The sequence below is a fragment of the Oncorhynchus mykiss genome, chromosome 16 (genome assembly GCF_013265735.2).
Source record: "Oncorhynchus mykiss isolate Arlee chromosome 16, USDA_OmykA_1.1, whole genome shotgun sequence".
NCBI classification, from domain to species: Eukaryota; Metazoa; Chordata; class Actinopteri; order Salmoniformes; family Salmonidae; genus Oncorhynchus; species Oncorhynchus mykiss.
Genome location: NC_048580.1, coordinates 53532757 through 53551180, shown reverse-complemented (window position 1 = coordinate 53551180; position 18424 = coordinate 53532757). Strand labels below are relative to the sequence as shown.

Sequence of the window (18424 nt, the reverse complement as noted above, 5' to 3'; positions counted from 1 at the left end):
CTGCATACATGTTACAACTTCAAAATGTTATCCGCACCTGTAATGCAGCTCCAGCTGGAGTGTGGCCCGGTTGGTGCCCGTCTTGGAGGGCTGCAGGATGCAGTCGAAAACATTGTGCTTGCCCCTGCCACTGGTGCCTACGTCCATGCCAGGCCCGGTGTAACGGGTGTCATATGCCAAGAGGGAGTGAGACACCAGATTCACCGACTTGGAGCCGTTGGAGAAACTCTCAAACAACAGCTTAGACTTCATGAAATCAAACCTGCAGATAAGGAGAGGTGCGCTACAGTGAGGAACACCGGATTTGGATTGTCCGTTTACTTCCTGAATTGAAATTGACCCAAACCAATTGGCAAAAGTAAATACACAGAAAACATTTGATATCTCCTCATGCTCAAAATGAAGCGTTAATACCAACCTGGCTAGTGAGCATGGTTTCTGTCCCGTGGCGTTGGGGCTGTCCAGCAACTCCAGGCTGACGTTCATCATGTCCACCAGGACGGACAGGCTGGTGTACACATCACCACTCAACACCGTCTGAGGAAACACATGAAGTCACACAGAAGAATCACTCTCAGAAGAACATTGTTAGTCAATTAAAAGTCTATAATTGGCAGTCAGCCACATTGCAGAGAGTATGCGTATGCGTGTGTACGTGTGTGCGTACTCACATAGTTGCTGGGGTCCTGCAGGTTGTACGGGCGGAGGAACTCCTCAACAGGCTCTCCTAGGTTGTTGTCCAGCAGGCCTCGGATCAGCTGGTAGCGCTCCAGGTCCAGGGAGCAGTGTACCGAGGACAGGCTGCCGTGGATGGACATGTCTGGTACCGTATGGCTCAGCGCACTAGTCAATCAATCAATAATTCAGTCAAATCAACCAATCAATACTATCTTTTTTTGTCCCACTTGGAAAAGTCATCAGCACACAGGAACAACTATTATTAATCAATAGTTACCAGAAACATACAAACACATACAACAAAGACAGTCAGTTTAACTCATTGAGAGATCCATTACCCCGCAGACAAAAATGGTAAGCAAGATAAACAATTATGTAAGCAAGAGAACAGTAGTGTTGTTGCTGAAGCAAGCCCAACAATGTCTATTAGTGCCCATCTTTCATATTAGGCTCACCTGTCCAGGTTGCGCTCCACTTTGAGTTTGAGGTGGCAGCGCTCCTTGAGCAGAGATGCGGCGGTGCGGCGGACCGAGTAGGAGGGGAAGACCAGGTCTGAGTCAGGCTGCTTCCCTGCGGCGCTGTCCCAAGGCTGGCAGGGCAGACGCTCCGCAGCAAAGATGTCCATCTCCTGAAGGTCCAAGGCTATGCAGTCCAGCAGACACACATGATCCTCTGGGAACACACACACATCAAGAAGCTTATTCTGACTATTCATTTCAAGTATTTATTTATTGACTTGAAGTACAGCGATTCATACACATTTGCAGAGAATATATGAGTTTAGGGGTCACTGGGCTCACCCAGGATGAAGGGTGGGTCATCCTCGCCAGGGATCCTCCCAGCAGCGGGCTGGGCCTGGGGCCTTCCCAGGGTAAAACCAAAGGATGCAGGGGTGGAGGTGCTGCTAGAGGAGGTTTTGGGCTTCTCAGGTGACTCCTCCTCCTCCTCACTAATCGTTGCTGGTCCAGTCTGTGACTGGCTGTCCCTCACGCGATCCTTAGGAAGAACGATGAACTGCTTAATGAACGTACACTAACATCTGAAAGAACCATTGACATTAACCTTCTATTATTATTTCACATCTGACAAAACCTAATTTGCACGACAACTTAGCTAATGTTCCTCTATCATAGTGTCAGAAGGAACTGCTGCAATTGCTCTTCCCAGCCTAAACAGTGAATTTGAAAAATCACTTTAAAGCAGCAATCAGCAGTTGAAACAATAACAAAGCATCCTCCCTGGCCCTGTTTCTATAAAAAGCTGAGTGATGTGGCTAGATAAATGCAACCACTTTCAAATTCATAGACAGAGATATGGATGCAAAGACTGACCATCCATGATATCACAATTATAGTTTTAGCCATGTTGAGGCTATATAGTTCAAAAAAAAATAATAATTTTACATTCACTTTATTTGAAAACATTTACTTTATTTAAAAACAAGCTTATATTTTGGGTTCTAATGGGGTACGACAGTTGAACTAAACTAATGATGCATTCATAACATTTACACTTTAAGTCCAAAAATGCATGTAGCATCTGCTGATTGCCCATTTAAGTAAATGACCAGGAAAACACTGAATAAATACACAAATATATATTTTTTTTAAAACACCCAGGCAATTGATCCAAGTGGTTCAGGATAGAAAACACACAAAGACTTAACCATCTGAGCTAGAGGGCAGACGGTTCACACCTCAAACCAAGCAGCACACCAAAAACATGCCCTTGTACCTTGTAGTGGGAAGGGTCCTTGTACGAATTAGCATGCAATATCAAATTCTTCACAAAACAAAATACAAAAATGGTGATGAAACACGATGCTACCACATCAAACTCCACCTGAAGCAGTCATTACTTTGTTAAGAAAACAACTAAAGTTAGTACGAGTTAAGTATACAAACTATTTCCTCATACAGTGCTAGTATCTAGTGGCCACGTTCTCATGCTCAATTAAAAACTCAGAGAGGCCTGTATTCATAAAGCATTTTCCATTTGAATGTCACTAGTAAAGAGACATCAGGCTGGAGCGCACAACAACAATGCAAGTACGTATTGTACCACAAACGCTGAATATCCAACGTAGGCGCCAGCGAACATCACACCTCATTCAAAGACTGATGGGGGATAAAGAAAAGTGCCATCAAAAAAGCAACCCTTGCTAATGAGCATTGTTACTGGAGAATGTTTGTGGTCGACGATTCTGCAGCCAAACAATGATGACAAAGTATGGATTTAGGGGTTTGCCATTTCAAACAGGTATCATATAGGCCTATAAAATGTTATAAATCATTGCATCATATTTGTCATATGAAAACATGTAGTAATGTAAAATGCTTCATAAATACGACCATATTAGTCCAGTAGCAGGGATGTGGACGACCGGTAGACACGCTGTCAGGACTCACCAGAGAGGGGAAAAAGGTATGGGCCATGGTAAGTTTCTCTACCTTGTCTCTGAGTGAGAAGGTACCATGGGTTCCAGCCGGCAGGAAAGAGTTATGGACGCGCAGCTGGCCCAGGTTGGCAACAATGAGGCGCGGCGAGCGCGAGCTCTCGGGGATGAGCAGCACGGGGGCGCCCGCCTCGATGTCCAGCAGCACACGGGACGCCCGCTGAGGTCGCTCACGAACCTGTGGGGAAGGAGGCAGGGATAAGTGAGGGGGTGGTTGTCTTTTTTTAGCTTCTGCTAATGACATTAAGGTAGACTGGTATTTTCCTAGGATCAAATGGATAGGGGATTGAATACTACAGACTCGTCTCTGCTGACCAGGTGTAAAAGTGCTAAAGGACAATCTAAATATTCATTACATTAATTACAATTGAATCTTTTAAGAAAAAAATATATAAATTGTTTCTTCAGATACTTTGAATCTAAAATACATGTTGAGGCACATAAATGACAACTTGAGAGATTGGATGCCTCCTGGTGTGCTGGTCCAAAGCAGTGCCCTGTACCATATGTCAGTTGGGAATTAACAAGCAGGCTCAGTGTCCAGTCTGATCGCAACAGAGACAGCCATACTGTCTTGAGGTGACCCAAGGTCAACCTGACGGTGACGGTAGGTGACAACTTCCTGGGCTACCTGCAGCCATCTTAGTTGGCAGGGAGTACGACGGAATGCCATAACGCCAGGGTAGACACTACAGTTCAATTAGCTATGTTTCATCGAAATGTACAGCTGTGTATGGTCTAAGAAGCAGTGAAAGTTGACAATGTTTTCAAATCACCAAGAGGTAGCATATATAATGACAACAGTAGTGGATCACGGACACAGCCTTGAGGAACACTACAGCTTGAAACTGAAAAGCAGAGTGGACCCGAAGGCCGTACTCACAGCCTGGCCCTCCATTGCGGCTCTCTGCCTGCCCAGGACATCCTGCAGCTGAGTAAAGTGCTGAATGAAGGCCACAACCTCGGCCTGGAAGCGCTGCGTGTGGACATACTGCACCGAGGCCATCTGCAGAGACACCTTCATGTCACACTCCCGCTCAAGCCAGGGGTCAGGATCCCCGTATCTGTAGAGACACCACTAGTCAGTGAGATGCAGTGTTAAAACAATGAGAAAATGAAGGTCTATTTCTTTGTCAAAGACCACCTACAAGTTGTTTTATGCACCAGAGCTAGCTGTCAAGCTAATGTAGCTGTAGGGAAGTGATTCCTGTATAAAGAAAACCTAGCCTACTTGTGTATGTTGAAGACAAGGGCCTCTCCGCCTCGCGTGGTGAAGCGCTCCCTGTAGAGGTCACCATGTGGGGTCAGGTCACTCAGAGACAGGCTTCCAAGACTACCCTGCAATGCTAGGTCGCCATCTGAAATATAGGATGACATCACACTGCATGAGATGCAAACTCATTGTTCTTCAACAGTGTGATACAACAAACCATAATTTAAATACTTCATATGAATGTACCATGATTGATATTGTATTATATTCATACAACCATTTTTTCAATTGCTATGATTTAACTGTTGACATCTAAGTGCAACATTAAGTTGATTACCTACCAATCATTTCCCAGTGGGCAGACAGTTTGGAGACGCTAGCTTTAGCAAGCTCATTGGTTTTCTTGTTTAGCACAAGAGCAAGTGCATGGACCTGAGGAGGAAAACATGGTGTTAAATACATTGAGGAAATGTATTCATGTTCACCATTGTACCTATATTTATTTAGATTTCTTGTAACTGTCACTACATCACCGAAAAGCCATGTCGATGCGTCTTCATTGCTGCTGCTGTGAGTACTGTACCTTGAGATCCAGTTTAGTGTTGACCACCTCAGCAACTTCCTCCTGGCTGAGGTCTGGGTACATGTCCCCCTGCTTGTGTGGGTTCCCAGGCTGGAACAGAGGATGTCCCGGCATAGGCTGCTGGGGGAAGGGCACCTTGACTGCGTGGTTGTTGGCCGTGGAGCCGATCCCGAAGAAGTCCAGGATGACCACCCATGTTTGCAGCGTGATCAGCACATCCAGACAGTTGAAGTCCACGTCGATGCTCCGCCCCACGCCACCGTATCGGCTCTGGAACTCTGGGTGGCGCGGGTCCACCAGCAGCAAGTTGATGTGAACAAGAGACTCGTCAAAGTCGGAGGGCGGAGGGTGTGGCGAAGGGGTATTGCGGGTGGGGGAGGGCGGTGGGGTGCTGGGGCAGGCAGGGTCCTTCTTGGGTCCGCTCTTACGGCTGGCGGCCGACGGGGTGCTGGGGTGTCTCTGGTACAGCTGGAAGACGTTCTGGGCCTCCTCCATGTGGGCAGGCAGCGAGCGGGGCATCTCAGGGTAGAGGGCGTTGGAGGCCGATGGGCACGACTGGGACAGGTATTCCTTGGGGCTGAATGTGGAGGGCTTGGGAGCACCCCTGGAAACCATTAGGTGCTTGTACTTGGACTCGGGGTTCTGCTCCAGGAGGTCCTCCATGAGGAGGGAGCGCAACGTGAGCTGGACAGACAGGCAGTTGGGGTGGTCTTTGGTAAAGTCTCCCTCCAGGTCCTGGAAGCGCAGGCTGACCAGCCCCTGGGAACCCTGGCTGAGGTCAGCACTCAGCTGCACCTGGAGCTCTGCCACCCTGAAGGTGGCCCTCACCTGGGTGAAGGAGAGCGTCTGCATCGGGGGACTGTGGGATTGCAGGGGCTTGGGGGACGACAGCGAGTTGGACAGGGAGGCGTAGGAGAGGCCGATGAGCGGGGGGTCCCGGGCAAAGAGCCCACCCTGGGGATCTGGGAAGCGGTGGGGTTTGGTGGAGGAGGGGGTGGGGGGCGGCGGGGTGGGAGGCTGGCTGGGCGTCAATCTCTGGGGCTCAGTGAGGGGAAGGTTATCCAGTGTCTGTAGAACCTGCTCATACACAGGCTTGGCCAGGAACACCTGAGAGCACAAAGTCAAAACATCATCTAAAAACAAAATAGACAGTAAACATTTGCAAACTTCTACACTCATTGCAATAGAAAACACAACAGAAAAGATTTAATATCTATATTTACAAATATTTAAGACATTTCATTCTACTCGGGTCATTTGATTCAGTCAAAGACGCAAAGAAAATACATTTGAGATGAGCAGTAAGTCACAAATGTGAGAAAAGTATACCTGTACTGCGTTGACAAACTTGCCCTCCACCCGAAGTAACCCTGTGCTGTTATAGGGCTCGTCTGTGGTTAGGAAGGTGAACTGGGTATCCTCATCAATGGGAGGAACTTTCTCCAGGGTAAACTGAATGGTGGTGTCTTTCAGAATATGGAAGGCTGAGAGAGAGAGAGAAAAGTGGGAGTTATCATAACAACCCAACACAGTAATACAACAATACAGTAACTCTAAATATAGCAAAACAATGGAAAGGAAATGGTGGGGAAACTCTTCACTTCCCATTCTAATAATTTCTCCTCACCTTTTCCCCGACTCAGATATTCAAAGAAGTCATGGCGAGTAAACTGTGGCTCGTCCTGATTGATATTTCCGTTGTGAGAAGGAGATTGGTTAGAGGAACTGCTGTCAGTTCTAGCTACCTTCCTCAACACAAGGTGACTGGTATTGAGTGAGTAGAGCCGGATATCCTTCACTAGCACCTGTAGTCTCTCCCCTTCCGAGTCCTGCCCGGCAACAAAGTTCTGGATGGTGATACTCCCCAGGTGACCCACCAGGAGCTCGGGATGACCAGGTTTACGGGGAATGGACACGACTGGTGACTCGATGCTGACATTGAGGATCAGCTTGACCATAAACGAGTCTATGGTGGGTTCTTCCTCCTGCACGCTCAAATCCTCTTCATCCTCAAACGGATAGTTGCTCCAGTTGCTCTGGCTCTGGGTCCTGGAGCGCCGCGACGGCGTCTCGAACAGGGAGACCATGCCGCTGTACTCGGCCGTCTTGGTTGCCAGCACCGTGGACACCTTGGTGGCGGCTGTCTTGAGCATGGAGCGGAAGTTGTCCTCCAGCTCGTTGGCCGAGAGGCTCAGCTCCTTCAGGAACTTGGCGGAGTGGTTGTAGTGCAGCGAGGCCATCTGCAGTGTTAATGAGCACTCCCCCTGGGAGCGCTCCAGAAGTCGGAAGTTCAACGCCTCTGAGGGGGCCCCTTCAGAGCCACAGAAGAAGGCTACGCCTCCTGCTGCCGAGGGGTCGTCTTCTACGTTGCCAATGCTGACCACAAACTGGCTCCGGCCGCCCTCCTGGGTCAAGTCTACTAGCTGGATAGAGCCCAGCGAGCCATTGACATCCAGCCGGCTGCCCATGGACACGTTGACCTTAGTGCCATTGACACTGGCCGTGGCGATCTTCAAGCCTTTCTTCTCTCCGCCCAGTACACTGCCAGTGGCCACAGTCCTCAGCAGCAGCAGGTTCAACCTGTGGATCTCCACAGTCAGCTCCTTGTTCTGGTCATAGGTGGACTGGTAGGTCTCCTCCTGACCCTCCTGGCCCTGGCCCGCCGGAAGGGGCGATGGCTGCTGGGCCAAGGGGCTCTCCTCCTTGGGGAAAGACTTCTGGAGGAACTTGAGAAGCTCCACCATGGTCTCCGGGTTGAGGATGATGTCCAGGTTGTTGACCTGCATAGTGGTCACCTGGAGGGAGCTGTCCAGGTTCATGGAGGGGCAGTCGGAGCTGACAAACTGGTACTCCAGTTTGATGAGGGCCTCCTGGTCTCTGAGGAAGGAGCTGAACGGGGAGGATCTGTCAAAGAGTAACCCAGAGGAGGAGTCTCGGTGGAGGGCAGGGTGCTCGGGCGACATCCCTTCGGGCCCGGCAGGGGAGGATGGCTGGCTCTCTCGGAGGCTGCCAGTAGGCACATCGAAGCTCAGGTGCTTGTGGGAGGCCACCAGGAGGTCAAAGTCGGAACCATAGGTCTGTAGCGTGTCCACCAGCAGCAGGCCATGGACGGTGAGGGACACCTCTGCGTCGTAAGGCCGCTTCACAAAATGGGCATTGGTGCCGAAGACCTTAAGGACGGAGATGTATCGTCCGTTGCTCTCCACGCCCAGCTGCATGTAGTTGATGTTGAACTCAGCCAGGAGGAGGCGTGACTCCACCAGGACCTCCCTCGTGTGCTGCTCCAGTGTCATCACGCTCTGGGTAAGGTTCTTGGCCGAGCCCTGGAGCTTCCACTGGCTGTCCTCCCTCTGGAAGATCTTCTCATGGCGCAGGTTGGAGGGGTCAGGCGTCTTGACGCTCTCTGCTTTTTCCTGGCCCTCGTCCTCCTCAGCTGGGCTGCCCAGTCGGGCCAGGCAGCTCCTGAGGGCGGTCATCTTCTCCAGGTTGATGTGGACCTTAAGATCTGGCAGGGTCCCGGAAAGCACAGCCCCAGGGAGCTGGGGGTCGGAGGTGTAGCGCAGCCTCTGCTCCAGCTCCAGCAGCACGTTAAACTTCTCAACCACGTGGGTGGGCCCCACCTCGCTCTCCTGCAGGTGCTTCCAGTTGTCTTTGTAGCGTCCCACCATGATCTGCAGGTCCTTGAAGGACAGAGAGTACTTCTCGTAGAGGTTTCTGCTGAAGGCCTGGACCCCCTCGGGGGATTTAAGGCTTGCGAGCTGGGGGTACTTGTTCTGGTCTTTGAACTCAGTCTCCATTTCAGGGGGTGGAGAATTTGGGGGTGTGGCCAGTGGAGTCTGGTACTCTTCATCACTGTTATACTCCTCCCCCTCCGGCTGAGTGGTCTTCGACTTTGTTTTAGTGTCATCTTTAAAGAGAAAATAAAACGTACATTTTAAACAGAATATCTTTAATACAATATAGACAAAGAAAAACTACAGAAAGAACTTCCTGCTTATTACTTATCAACAACAACCATTTTACAAGACTGCAGACGGTGCTTAGTCTACCTTTGAAAGAATAATTTTAGTCAAATGTGTCAAGATGTGAGATAATTTTACCTTGTGAGTTAGTGAGGAGAATCCGTCCCAGGTCAACCACCACTAACATGGGGTCTTGTGACTGGAAGTCATCTGGGAAGATCACCTGGGGGGCACAGATATCCAACTTCATAGTCCAGCGCTTACTGTTCTCCTGTAATGTCAAATAGAGCAAAAGTACAAAGTCACACACAACATTAGTATAAACCAATTACAGACACTTAAAAAAGGGGGGAATTATTTTTCCAATATACAATAACCATTAATTATGTGATAAATAATCATATCATCAACTTCACAGTTCAACTACAACATTAGATTGACACATGGTGTGAGAGGAAAGAAGTCAAAAGTTATTACAATGAACTCTCCCACTAGTAGCTGGTCGAGGGTTTGTCTGATCTCCGCCTTGGTCTGCATCTTGAGCTTGTTGTATTGCCTCCTGGCAGCTTCCGCCACTCTCACCTCCAGCTCCGACTGGTACCCAAAACCTGACAAACAGACCATAATATCTTTTAAAACCTTTTATTTTCCTCAGAATGGAAATGTTGTATCCTGAGCACATGGGAAATATAGACTACAGTGCTAGATACAGCCTTTACATCCCACCCTTCTCATCAGCAAAAGGGCAAACAACACTGCCGTGTGGTGGATAAATACAGTGCCTTCGGAAAGTATTCAGACACTTCCCTTTTCCACATTTTGTTACATTACAGCCTTGTTCAAAAATAGATGAAATGTTTTCCTAATCAATCTACACACAATACCCCAATAAAGACAAAGCGAAAACAGGTTTTTAGAAATGTTCGGAGCAAAGTACAGCGAGATCCTTGATGAAAACGTGCTCCAGAGCGCTCAGGACCGCATCCACTGGGGCAAAGGTTCACCTTCCAACAGGACAATGACCCTATGCACACAGCCAAGACAACGCAGGAGTGGCTTTGGGACAAGTCTCTGAATGTTCTTGAGTGGCCCAGCCAGAGCCCGGACTTAAACACGATCAAACATTTCTGAAGAGACCTGAAAATAGCTGTGCAGCGACACTCCCCATCCAACCTGACAGAGCTTGGGAGGATCTGCAGAGAAGAATGCGAGAAACTCCCCAAATACAGGTGTACCAAGCTTGTAACGTCATACCCAAGAAGAATTGAGGCTGTAATCATTGCCAAAGGTACTTCAACAAAGTACTGAGTAAAGGGTCTGAATACTTGTGATATCAGTTTGTTATTTTTAATACATTTGCAAAAATGTCCAAACCTGTTTTTGATATATATATGTGTGTGTATACACACACACACACACACATACATACATACAAGGTGTGTGTATATATTTGTAATAAATTTGCAAAAATGTCATATGCACACACATTATTTCACTTATAATTCACTGTATCACAATTCCAGTGGGTCAGAAGTTTACCTACATTAAATTGACTGTCTCTTTAAACAGCTTGGAAAATTCCAGAAAAGTATGGCATGGCTTTAGAAGCTTCTGATAGGATAATTGACAATTGTAGACCTCCAGAAGTCTGGTTCATCCTTGGGAGCAATTTCCAAACGCCTGAAGGTACAACGTTCATCTGCACAAACAATAGTACGCAAGTATAAACACCATGGGACCACACAGCCGTCAAATGGATCAGGAAGGAGACACGTTATGTCTCCTAGAGATGAACATACTTTGATACGAAAAGTGCAAATCAATCCCAGAACCACAGCAAAGGACCTTGTGAAGATGCTGGAGGAAACAGGTAAAAAAGTATCTATATCCACAGTAAAATGAGTCCTATATTGACATAACCTGAAAGGCTGCTCAGCAAGGAAGAAGCCACTGCTCCAAAACCGCCATTAAAAAAAGCCAGTCTACGGTTTGCAACTGCACATGGCGACAAAGATTGTACTTTTTGGAGAAATGTCCTCTGGTCTGATGAAACAAAAATAGAATTGTTTGGCCATAATGACCATTGTTATGTTTGGAGGAAAAAGGGGGAGGCTTGCAAGCCAAAGAACACCATCCCAACCGTGAAGCACGGGGGTGGCAGCATCATGTTTTGGGGGTGCCTTGCTGCAGGAGGGACTGGTGCACTTCACAAAATAGATGGCTTCATGAGGAAGGAAGATTATGTGGATATATTGAAGCAACATCTCAAGACATCAGTTAAAGCTTGGGTCTTCCAAATGGGTCTTCCAAATGGACAATGACCCCAAGAATACTTCCAAAGTTGTGGCCAAATGGCTTGAGGACAACAAAGTCAAGGTATTAGAGTGGCCATCACAAAGCCCTGACCTCAATCCCATAGAACATTTGTGGGCAGAACTGAAAAAGTGTGTGCGAGCAAGGAGGCCTACAAACCTGACTCAGTTACTCCAGCACTGTCAGGAGGAATGGGCCAAAATTCACCCAACTTAATGTGGGAAGCTTGTGGAATGCTACCCAAAATTTGAACCCAAGTTAAACAATTTAAAGGCAATGCTACCAAATACTAATAGAGTGTATGTAAACTTCTGACCCACTGGGAATGTGATGAAAGAAATAAAAGCTTAAATAAATCATTCTCTACTATTATTCTGACATTTCACATTCACTGACGTAAAACAGGGAATTTTTACTAGGATTAAATGTCAGGAATTGTGAAAACTGTAAAAATGTATTTGACTAAGGTGTATGTAAACTTCCGACTTCAACTGTATGTATGTATGCATGTACATACGTACGTACACACACAGAGAGAGAGAGATATATAGATGGATATATATATATATATATATCTTACCTGAGGTGTGGACTCTTCCTTTGTAGAAGAACTCAGTGACTTTCTTAATGGCCTGAGGGTTGTAGATGATGTTCAGAGGGCTAGTGTTCACCTCCAGTCTCCGCTCAAATTTACACCTAACCGGGTTGCGCTCGTATATCATCTCAAACACAGGGGACGCCGATGACTCTGAGCTAGGGACTGGCCAAAAAAAGATCAACTTTTATTGTATTTATATTCCATTTCATGAAATAACATTAATTAATTTAACAAGTGATTCATGCATTTTGCAATCTTCTTGTAAACTTAAACACTCACCTGAGCTGCTTGTTTCAGCACCGCTAGGCTGGCCAAAAGGCTGGTTTATGGCAACCACAACCTGGTCCTTTTAGGAAGATAACAATGACAGATTAATATTCTGTACATATAGCACAGGTTCAATCTATTCACATGTTCAACTCAAACGGGCCTGCTGCTCCCTCACCGGTTTGGGGGAAACAAGGAAGGGGAAGATGGTGCCCTGGGTGGTGAGGTCTCTGAGGAATAAGCCCCCCAGCTTGACAGACAGAAGAGAGGACTCCGAGCGGGGCAGAGACTCCACTCCCACCTTCACCTCTGAGATAAGGAGACACCGTTACAGCATTGCTCTGGGCAAACCATCAATCATTATCACACCGCACCCACTACCCATATGAGCATGCATTCTCAATCAACTTATGTTCTCAAACAAATATCAGTATTTGGGTGAGGAGTATACTAGAAAGTAAATCTGCATCCGAAATGGCACTCTATTCCCCTATGGCTCTGGCCAAAAGTAGTGTGCTATATATAAGAAATAGGGTGCCATTTTGGACACCATGCTGTACCTGAGAACTTCAGCTCGATGACACCGCTCTCAGCTCCCCTCTTGTCTTGGTGGAAAAGGGTGACGGCTCCCTTCTCCAGTTGGAACTCTAGCCGGGCAAAAAGGTGGTCTCTCCTGGTGAAGGTGTTGAGGGTCTGAGAGTCCTCCAGAGGGTCAAACAGATCCTCCTCTGTACAGGGAACAGAGAGGGACACCATCTGGTTGATTAGGTTGGAACCGACTGAGTCATATGGCACTGTGACTTTTTGTCCCTTACAGTGGGATACAAATGTATAGGGAATAGGCAAGGGGGAAAAGCAACCATTTTCAACTGAGAGAGTGTGAGGTCCTTAAAAGACACAGACTGCATCTGTACTACACACCAACATAGCATTTGCTGTCTTTAGTATTAAAAGGCTATCCCAATATTTTGACTACACTCACTCAATGGCAACATACATACAATTTTTTGTTCCACGATCCGGGAGAAAAGCTCTCAGGGTTGAATCCCAACTACAACTTAAAATGTTCAGTCTCCCATTGACATCAATGCATGACTAAGTGAAAGTTAGAATTTGCCCCTTAGTGCTTACCCAGCATATCCCAGGTGCCAGGACCTGGTAGGAGCTCATCAGGGCCCGTCTCAGGGTACGCTCCGTACCAGCCGCCCCAGCCAGGGAACCAAGACTGCAGGTACTGGATCATGCCAGAGCTGCCACTCTTGGGGATGGAGCTCTCTGTGGGAGAACAGGGTGGTGGGCTCTCAGCGATAGGTTCTCTCACACTCTCTGCGATTTCCTCCTGTTTGCGGAAGCAGTCGTGGACAACTCCCCTAAGGCTCTGCAACTCCTCCAGATTCTGCTCATCCTCCACTCTCTGCAATTCACACTCCTCCGGGGGGGTGAGGGGGGCTCCTTTAAGCCTCTGGAAGTAGAGGTTGGTGTAAAGCTGGGCGTCCCGTGCCCTCTGCAGGGCAAACTCCCAGTTCCCCCTCCGCCTCTGCTCTCGAATCTCACTCAGGTTGGCCTGGATGGCAAACATCCACCAATGCCGGCAGTTTCCGATGACGGGGACTTTGGGTCTCCACTGGCGGAACATCATCTCCCTTTCCCTGCGGTCCAGCTCTTTGAGGAAGGCCATGATCTGCTGGTACTGCACCTGTGACAGTCGTAGGGATAGAGGCTTCAGCTGAACCTGGCCCTCGATGCGGGGCACGTTGCGAGACCTCAGAGGCTCCTTGGAGGCGTTCCTCCTCAGCAGCACCGAGGCACACACCGGCTCAAAGATATACTGGTGCTCTCGGCTCTGCATGCACTTGGTCATGGCCTCCTGAATCTCATTGGCGGGGAGATCGCCCAACATGCTCGACACTGTGTCCCAATAGACGCTGAATTCTTTAATCTCCAGTTGCTTTTGCCGCATGAGCCTTTGTGCCTGTTAAGAAGGAGGAACACACTCACTATTAGATAGAGCAGCCAATACCCACTTGCTATGGCAAGCGATGTCTGACTGGCACATGTTTCTTACCGGTTCTATTGAAGAGTTCTGTGCAGATACGTTGTTGATGCAGACACCAAAGCAAAATGGCTTCCCTGGGTTGGTCAAGTCATCCTCAAATCGCAAGTGGACATCTTGTATCTTTAGCTGAAGAGGAACCCCAAAGGGAAAAGTCAGTTCTGATTCTAAACACAAGTCAAGTGGATTGCAATGACATGTCCCAAAGGAATGTGATATTTTACCTCGATGTTCTCCACGATCCTGGTGACTACAGAGGCAGTGACAGAGTACCAGTAGGACTCTCCTTTCTGTTCACACTCGCTCTGAGGGAAAGGTACATCAATCAAAACATCGACTAGTTGTCTAATGAGCAACATGTCCCTATCATTACAATGCTGAAGATACTGTACATATCACAATCATATGTAAACTGCGGCTTGGTGGACCTCTTGGATACATAGAATTTCACAGCAAAAGTAGGAAGCAATCCACTCTTCACTGCAATAGCATAATACAATGATTCCAAAAGTAAGGCCATATTGATTACATGCAATCAATAAATCACATTTATAAGATAAAACACAGGTCACTAGCATTAGTCTTTAAGTACAGTAATGCAACTGTCTACATACAAACACTGAGTTTTCAAAACCTTATTAACACCTTCCTAATATTGCGTTGCGCACCCCCCCACCATTTCCCTCAGAACAGCCTAAATTCGTCGGGGCATGGAATCTTAAAGTTGTCAAAAGCATTCCACAGGGATGCTGGCCCATGCTGACTCCAATGCGTCCCACAGTTGTGTCAAGTTGGCTGGTGGACTGGTCTAGATACACACAGGACACTGTTGAGCGTGAAAAACCCAGAAGCATTGCAGTTCTTGACAAAAACCGGTGCGCCTGGCACCTACTAGCATACCCTGTTCAAAAGCACTTACATTTTCTGTCTTGCACATTCCACCTCTGAATGGCACACATACACAATCCATGTTCTAATTGTCTCAAGACTTTAAAATTATTATTTAACCTGTTTCCTCCCCTTCATCTACAGTGATTGAAGTGGATTTAACAAGTGACATCAATAAGGGATCATAGCATTCACCTGGATTCACATGGGCAGTCTATGTCAGGGAAAATGCAGGTGTTCATGATGTTTTGTATACTGCATACATACACAGTCTACAGATAAGAATACAGAAGAGCCTGATTATTGCCACCATTCCCACACACCTTCCACTTGTCCTCTAGTGCCTTGAGCAGCTGTTTCTTGCGTTCGCGCTCGGCCTCCCTCTCCGTCTCCTTGTCATACTCCTGGGGTCGGACCGGGCCGATGATGAGGTTGAGCTGGGACATGGAGATGACCCAGGGGTCACTGTGGGGCCGGTAGAACGGGATCTGGAGTGTGATCTTCCCAATGAAGCCTGGAGAGCGAAAGCATGGTGTAGCATGAAGTACTACAGTACTCATAATTCTCTGTGTATTGTGTCTTGATTTATCTTAGTAAAGAAGTTACTGAAGATAACAATGGTGCCCCTTCTCCTTATCAATACACTAACTTCAAATCAAATATTGAAGATAAACGACATAAAAGCTGAGATAACATTCATTTGAAGTGACTAAATGAACATTGCTCAACCTCAAATAAGTGTTGCTGTTGTGTATTTATTATTGTATGTCTAAGAACTGTAGACTGTTGTCATACTAATCACTGTGCTGCACTGACTACACAGCCACTTACCATCCAGCTAGTCTTAACAATTAAACCAATCACTGGTTTGGTTGAAAGAAAGGCATGTTGAACCATTTATCTTTATCTTGGCCAGGTCGCAGTTGCAAATGAGAACTTGATCTCAACTAGCTTACCTGGTTAAATAAAGGTGAAAAAAATAATGTTTTTTATTTATTTCCTTTGCCATTATGGGTGCATGCTTGTTACCAGACTAAATAACACTGATTGTTGACATTCTTTTAGTGAACAAAAGGTCAAACAAGCAGTATTGATCAGCAAGGACTGGAGATAAGTGTGGTGAGTGCCCAGGAATGAAGGCCAATCTTTTGCTCAACTCATAATAACTCATATTGGGCATATTGAGTTTAATTCTATATTTTTTTTATATAGTTCTTGTGAATGTTTTCAATGATAGCCTGACTGATAAAAGGTTTTTTGATGGATCACTCACCTGCTTTGACCTCAAAGGGCAGATCAAACTCTCGGAGGGCATCTTTCCTTAAGGGAAGGTTCTCCAGCTCCACCGCCCCTAGGAAGACAAGGGTTTCAGATACAGTGCTACAGCTACAGTAAATGCATGATACATTATGATTATGCTATATTGTATACTGCAGGGATTCTGGTAACATAGCACGTTGAAGAGCTGTCAAATTCAATGAGGGTAAGAGCGAGGATGATGTCATCATAGAAACTGATGGTGGACACCCTGAGGCAGCCAAACGAACAGACAGACAGACAGGGTACCTTTGAGGAGGGCGATGGAGAGCTGGTCTGTATTTAGGTTGCTGACATATTTGCCTAGGTATGTGTTGAGTACCCAGGCAACAAGTCCCTCCAACATTATGAGGGGTCAGGGAGAGGGAGTGGGGCTTTGTGGGGAAGGTGTGGGGGGAAATCTTGGATGAAAAGGTCTGGAATCTTGGAGTGGCAGCCTCTCCAGATTAACATGAAATCTGGTTAAAAAAAAAAGGTAAAGACAACCAAACATTAAAGCAGCATGGCTCGAGTCCTCATTCTATTGTGAACTGGTATGAGGCAACACACATTATTTAGAACAAAGTTATGTTGCAATGCAATCTTAACACCTGATGGTGCTCTTCACAACAGTCATACGATGGCAGTTTCCCCGACAGCTAGCCTAGATACTAAATCTGACAGTAGCCAACTAGCATGCTACCAACTTTCCAAAACATTGACTCAAGTTTGGCATTCATTTTAGAGCTAACTCTACACAAATGCCAAGCTAATGTGCCATTATTCAATGTCATTTCAGCAAGCCAGGACACCCACCATCTCAGATTGTTCTGAAATCGTTTCTGATTTTATCTGAGAAATTAAGCTAATGGATTGCACCCAAATTGGACATTTGTATAGGATTCATATAATATTTAATAAATATAGAACCCAACATCCAATTTGGACCAAACTTTTTCTAACAGTGAGTAAGACATGAGGAATCCAAAGAAATTGTCAAAATCCACCCATGGACCCCACATACCCCAGCCAATCCCAAATATGAGTATACAGTATTAGTTTTCTATGTCTGACAAGTAGTATGGAACTGTGGCTCAGAGTATTGTTTCTTCATCAGAGAAATGTGTCATTGAAGTTGTTAGGTTTATGTCATATCCTGCATCCTGTTAATACCAAGTTCTAAAAACTAGATGGTGCTGTTCCTGCTATTAGGTGATTTTTTTGTTTTTTTTACATCTTAGTTTAAGCAGTCTATGGACAAGGTATGACAGCAACCCATGCTTTGGTTTTGTTTACCTGGCCAATGTTTTAAACGCAAACGTTTTATAATTTGTAACAAATCCAATGCATGTCAATGGTACTTATATTTCCATTTTCAAAATTCATATCCAAATCTATAAGTAGCATTATTGCCTTAATTCATTTTCAGATACTTTAGGATGATTTGAACATTTAGTGTGAAAATACTAACATAGGTAGCATTGAATTGCATTGGATTTGTGCCACAAATGCTAAAAGGTTTGCATTTGGAACAGTGGCGAACAAAAGCATGAGTTGCTATCATACAATGTCAATAGACTGCTCACAGGCTTAGGAAACCAATGTAATTTTGTACTAACTACCCTGTTAGCATTGAGAGGGGGGGGGGGTTCTTTCAAACTTTTCACCTAATAGCATGAACAGCACCATCTATTGATCAGAACCTGGTAATATCAGGATGTATGATGAGACATAAACCTAACAACTTCCATGACCATTTTTTCTTAACAGGGGAAAACGTCACCAAATTAACTGGGAATTCATTACATAGGATGAAGAAACAATGCTCAGAGCCGCACATCCATACTACTTGTCAGACACAGAACTGTTACTATATAATTGGTTGTTGGGGTGGGATTAATGTGGGGTGTCGTTTGACCATTCATTTGGATTCCTCATGCCTAACCCATTGTTAGAAAACAGTTTGGTCCAAATCGGATGATATTTACTTAATATTAATATATGAATCCTATAAATTAAAATGCAATCAATTCTAACATAAACGATTTCAGAACAATCAGATGGTGCGTGTCGAAATCCTCGTGTTTTTTGAAGTGGATAACCCTAACGCCAGACTAG

The 18424-nt window shown here is 46.2% G+C and overlaps 1 protein-coding gene across 3 annotated transcripts in view; it reads right to left on the bottom strand.

Annotated features, from left to right (window-relative positions):
* The window catches only part of vps13d (vacuolar protein sorting 13 homolog D), a 67716-nt gene that overhangs the window by 48592 nt on the left and 700 nt on the right, over positions 1-18424 (bottom strand). For 2 of the 3 annotated variants that reach the window (XM_036947251.1, XM_036947253.1), the window contains exons 2-25: positions 16577-16785; positions 16284-16361; positions 15334-15524; positions 14347-14427; positions 14135-14251; positions 13201-14041; positions 12630-12797; positions 12248-12378; positions 12082-12148; positions 11785-11964; positions 9369-9499; positions 9030-9162; positions 6557-8836; positions 6259-6413; positions 4930-6036; positions 4688-4778; positions 4365-4491; positions 4017-4197; positions 3087-3311; positions 1479-1674; positions 1134-1350; positions 672-843; positions 419-537; positions 38-262 (exon numbers count right to left, since the gene is read on the bottom strand). In XM_036947251.1, coding sequence (XP_036803146.1) covers positions 38-262; positions 419-537; positions 672-843; positions 1134-1350; positions 1479-1674; positions 3087-3311; positions 4017-4197; positions 4365-4491; positions 4688-4778; positions 4930-6036; positions 6259-6413; positions 6557-8836; positions 9030-9162; positions 9369-9499; positions 11785-11964; positions 12082-12148; positions 12248-12378; positions 12630-12797; positions 13201-14041; positions 14135-14251; positions 14347-14427; positions 15334-15524; positions 16284-16361; positions 16577-16673 — 7310 coding nt within the window. In that variant the 5' untranslated portion in view covers positions 16674-16785. The remainder of the gene's footprint in view (positions 1-37; positions 263-418; positions 538-671; positions 844-1133; positions 1351-1478; positions 1675-3086; positions 3312-4016; positions 4198-4364; positions 4492-4687; positions 4779-4929; positions 6037-6258; positions 6414-6556; positions 8837-9029; positions 9163-9368; positions 9500-11784; positions 11965-12081; positions 12149-12247; positions 12379-12629; positions 12798-13200; positions 14042-14134; positions 14252-14346; positions 14428-15333; positions 15525-16283; positions 16362-16576; positions 16786-18424) is intronic. The other variant, XM_036947252.1, reaches the window with a different exon arrangement.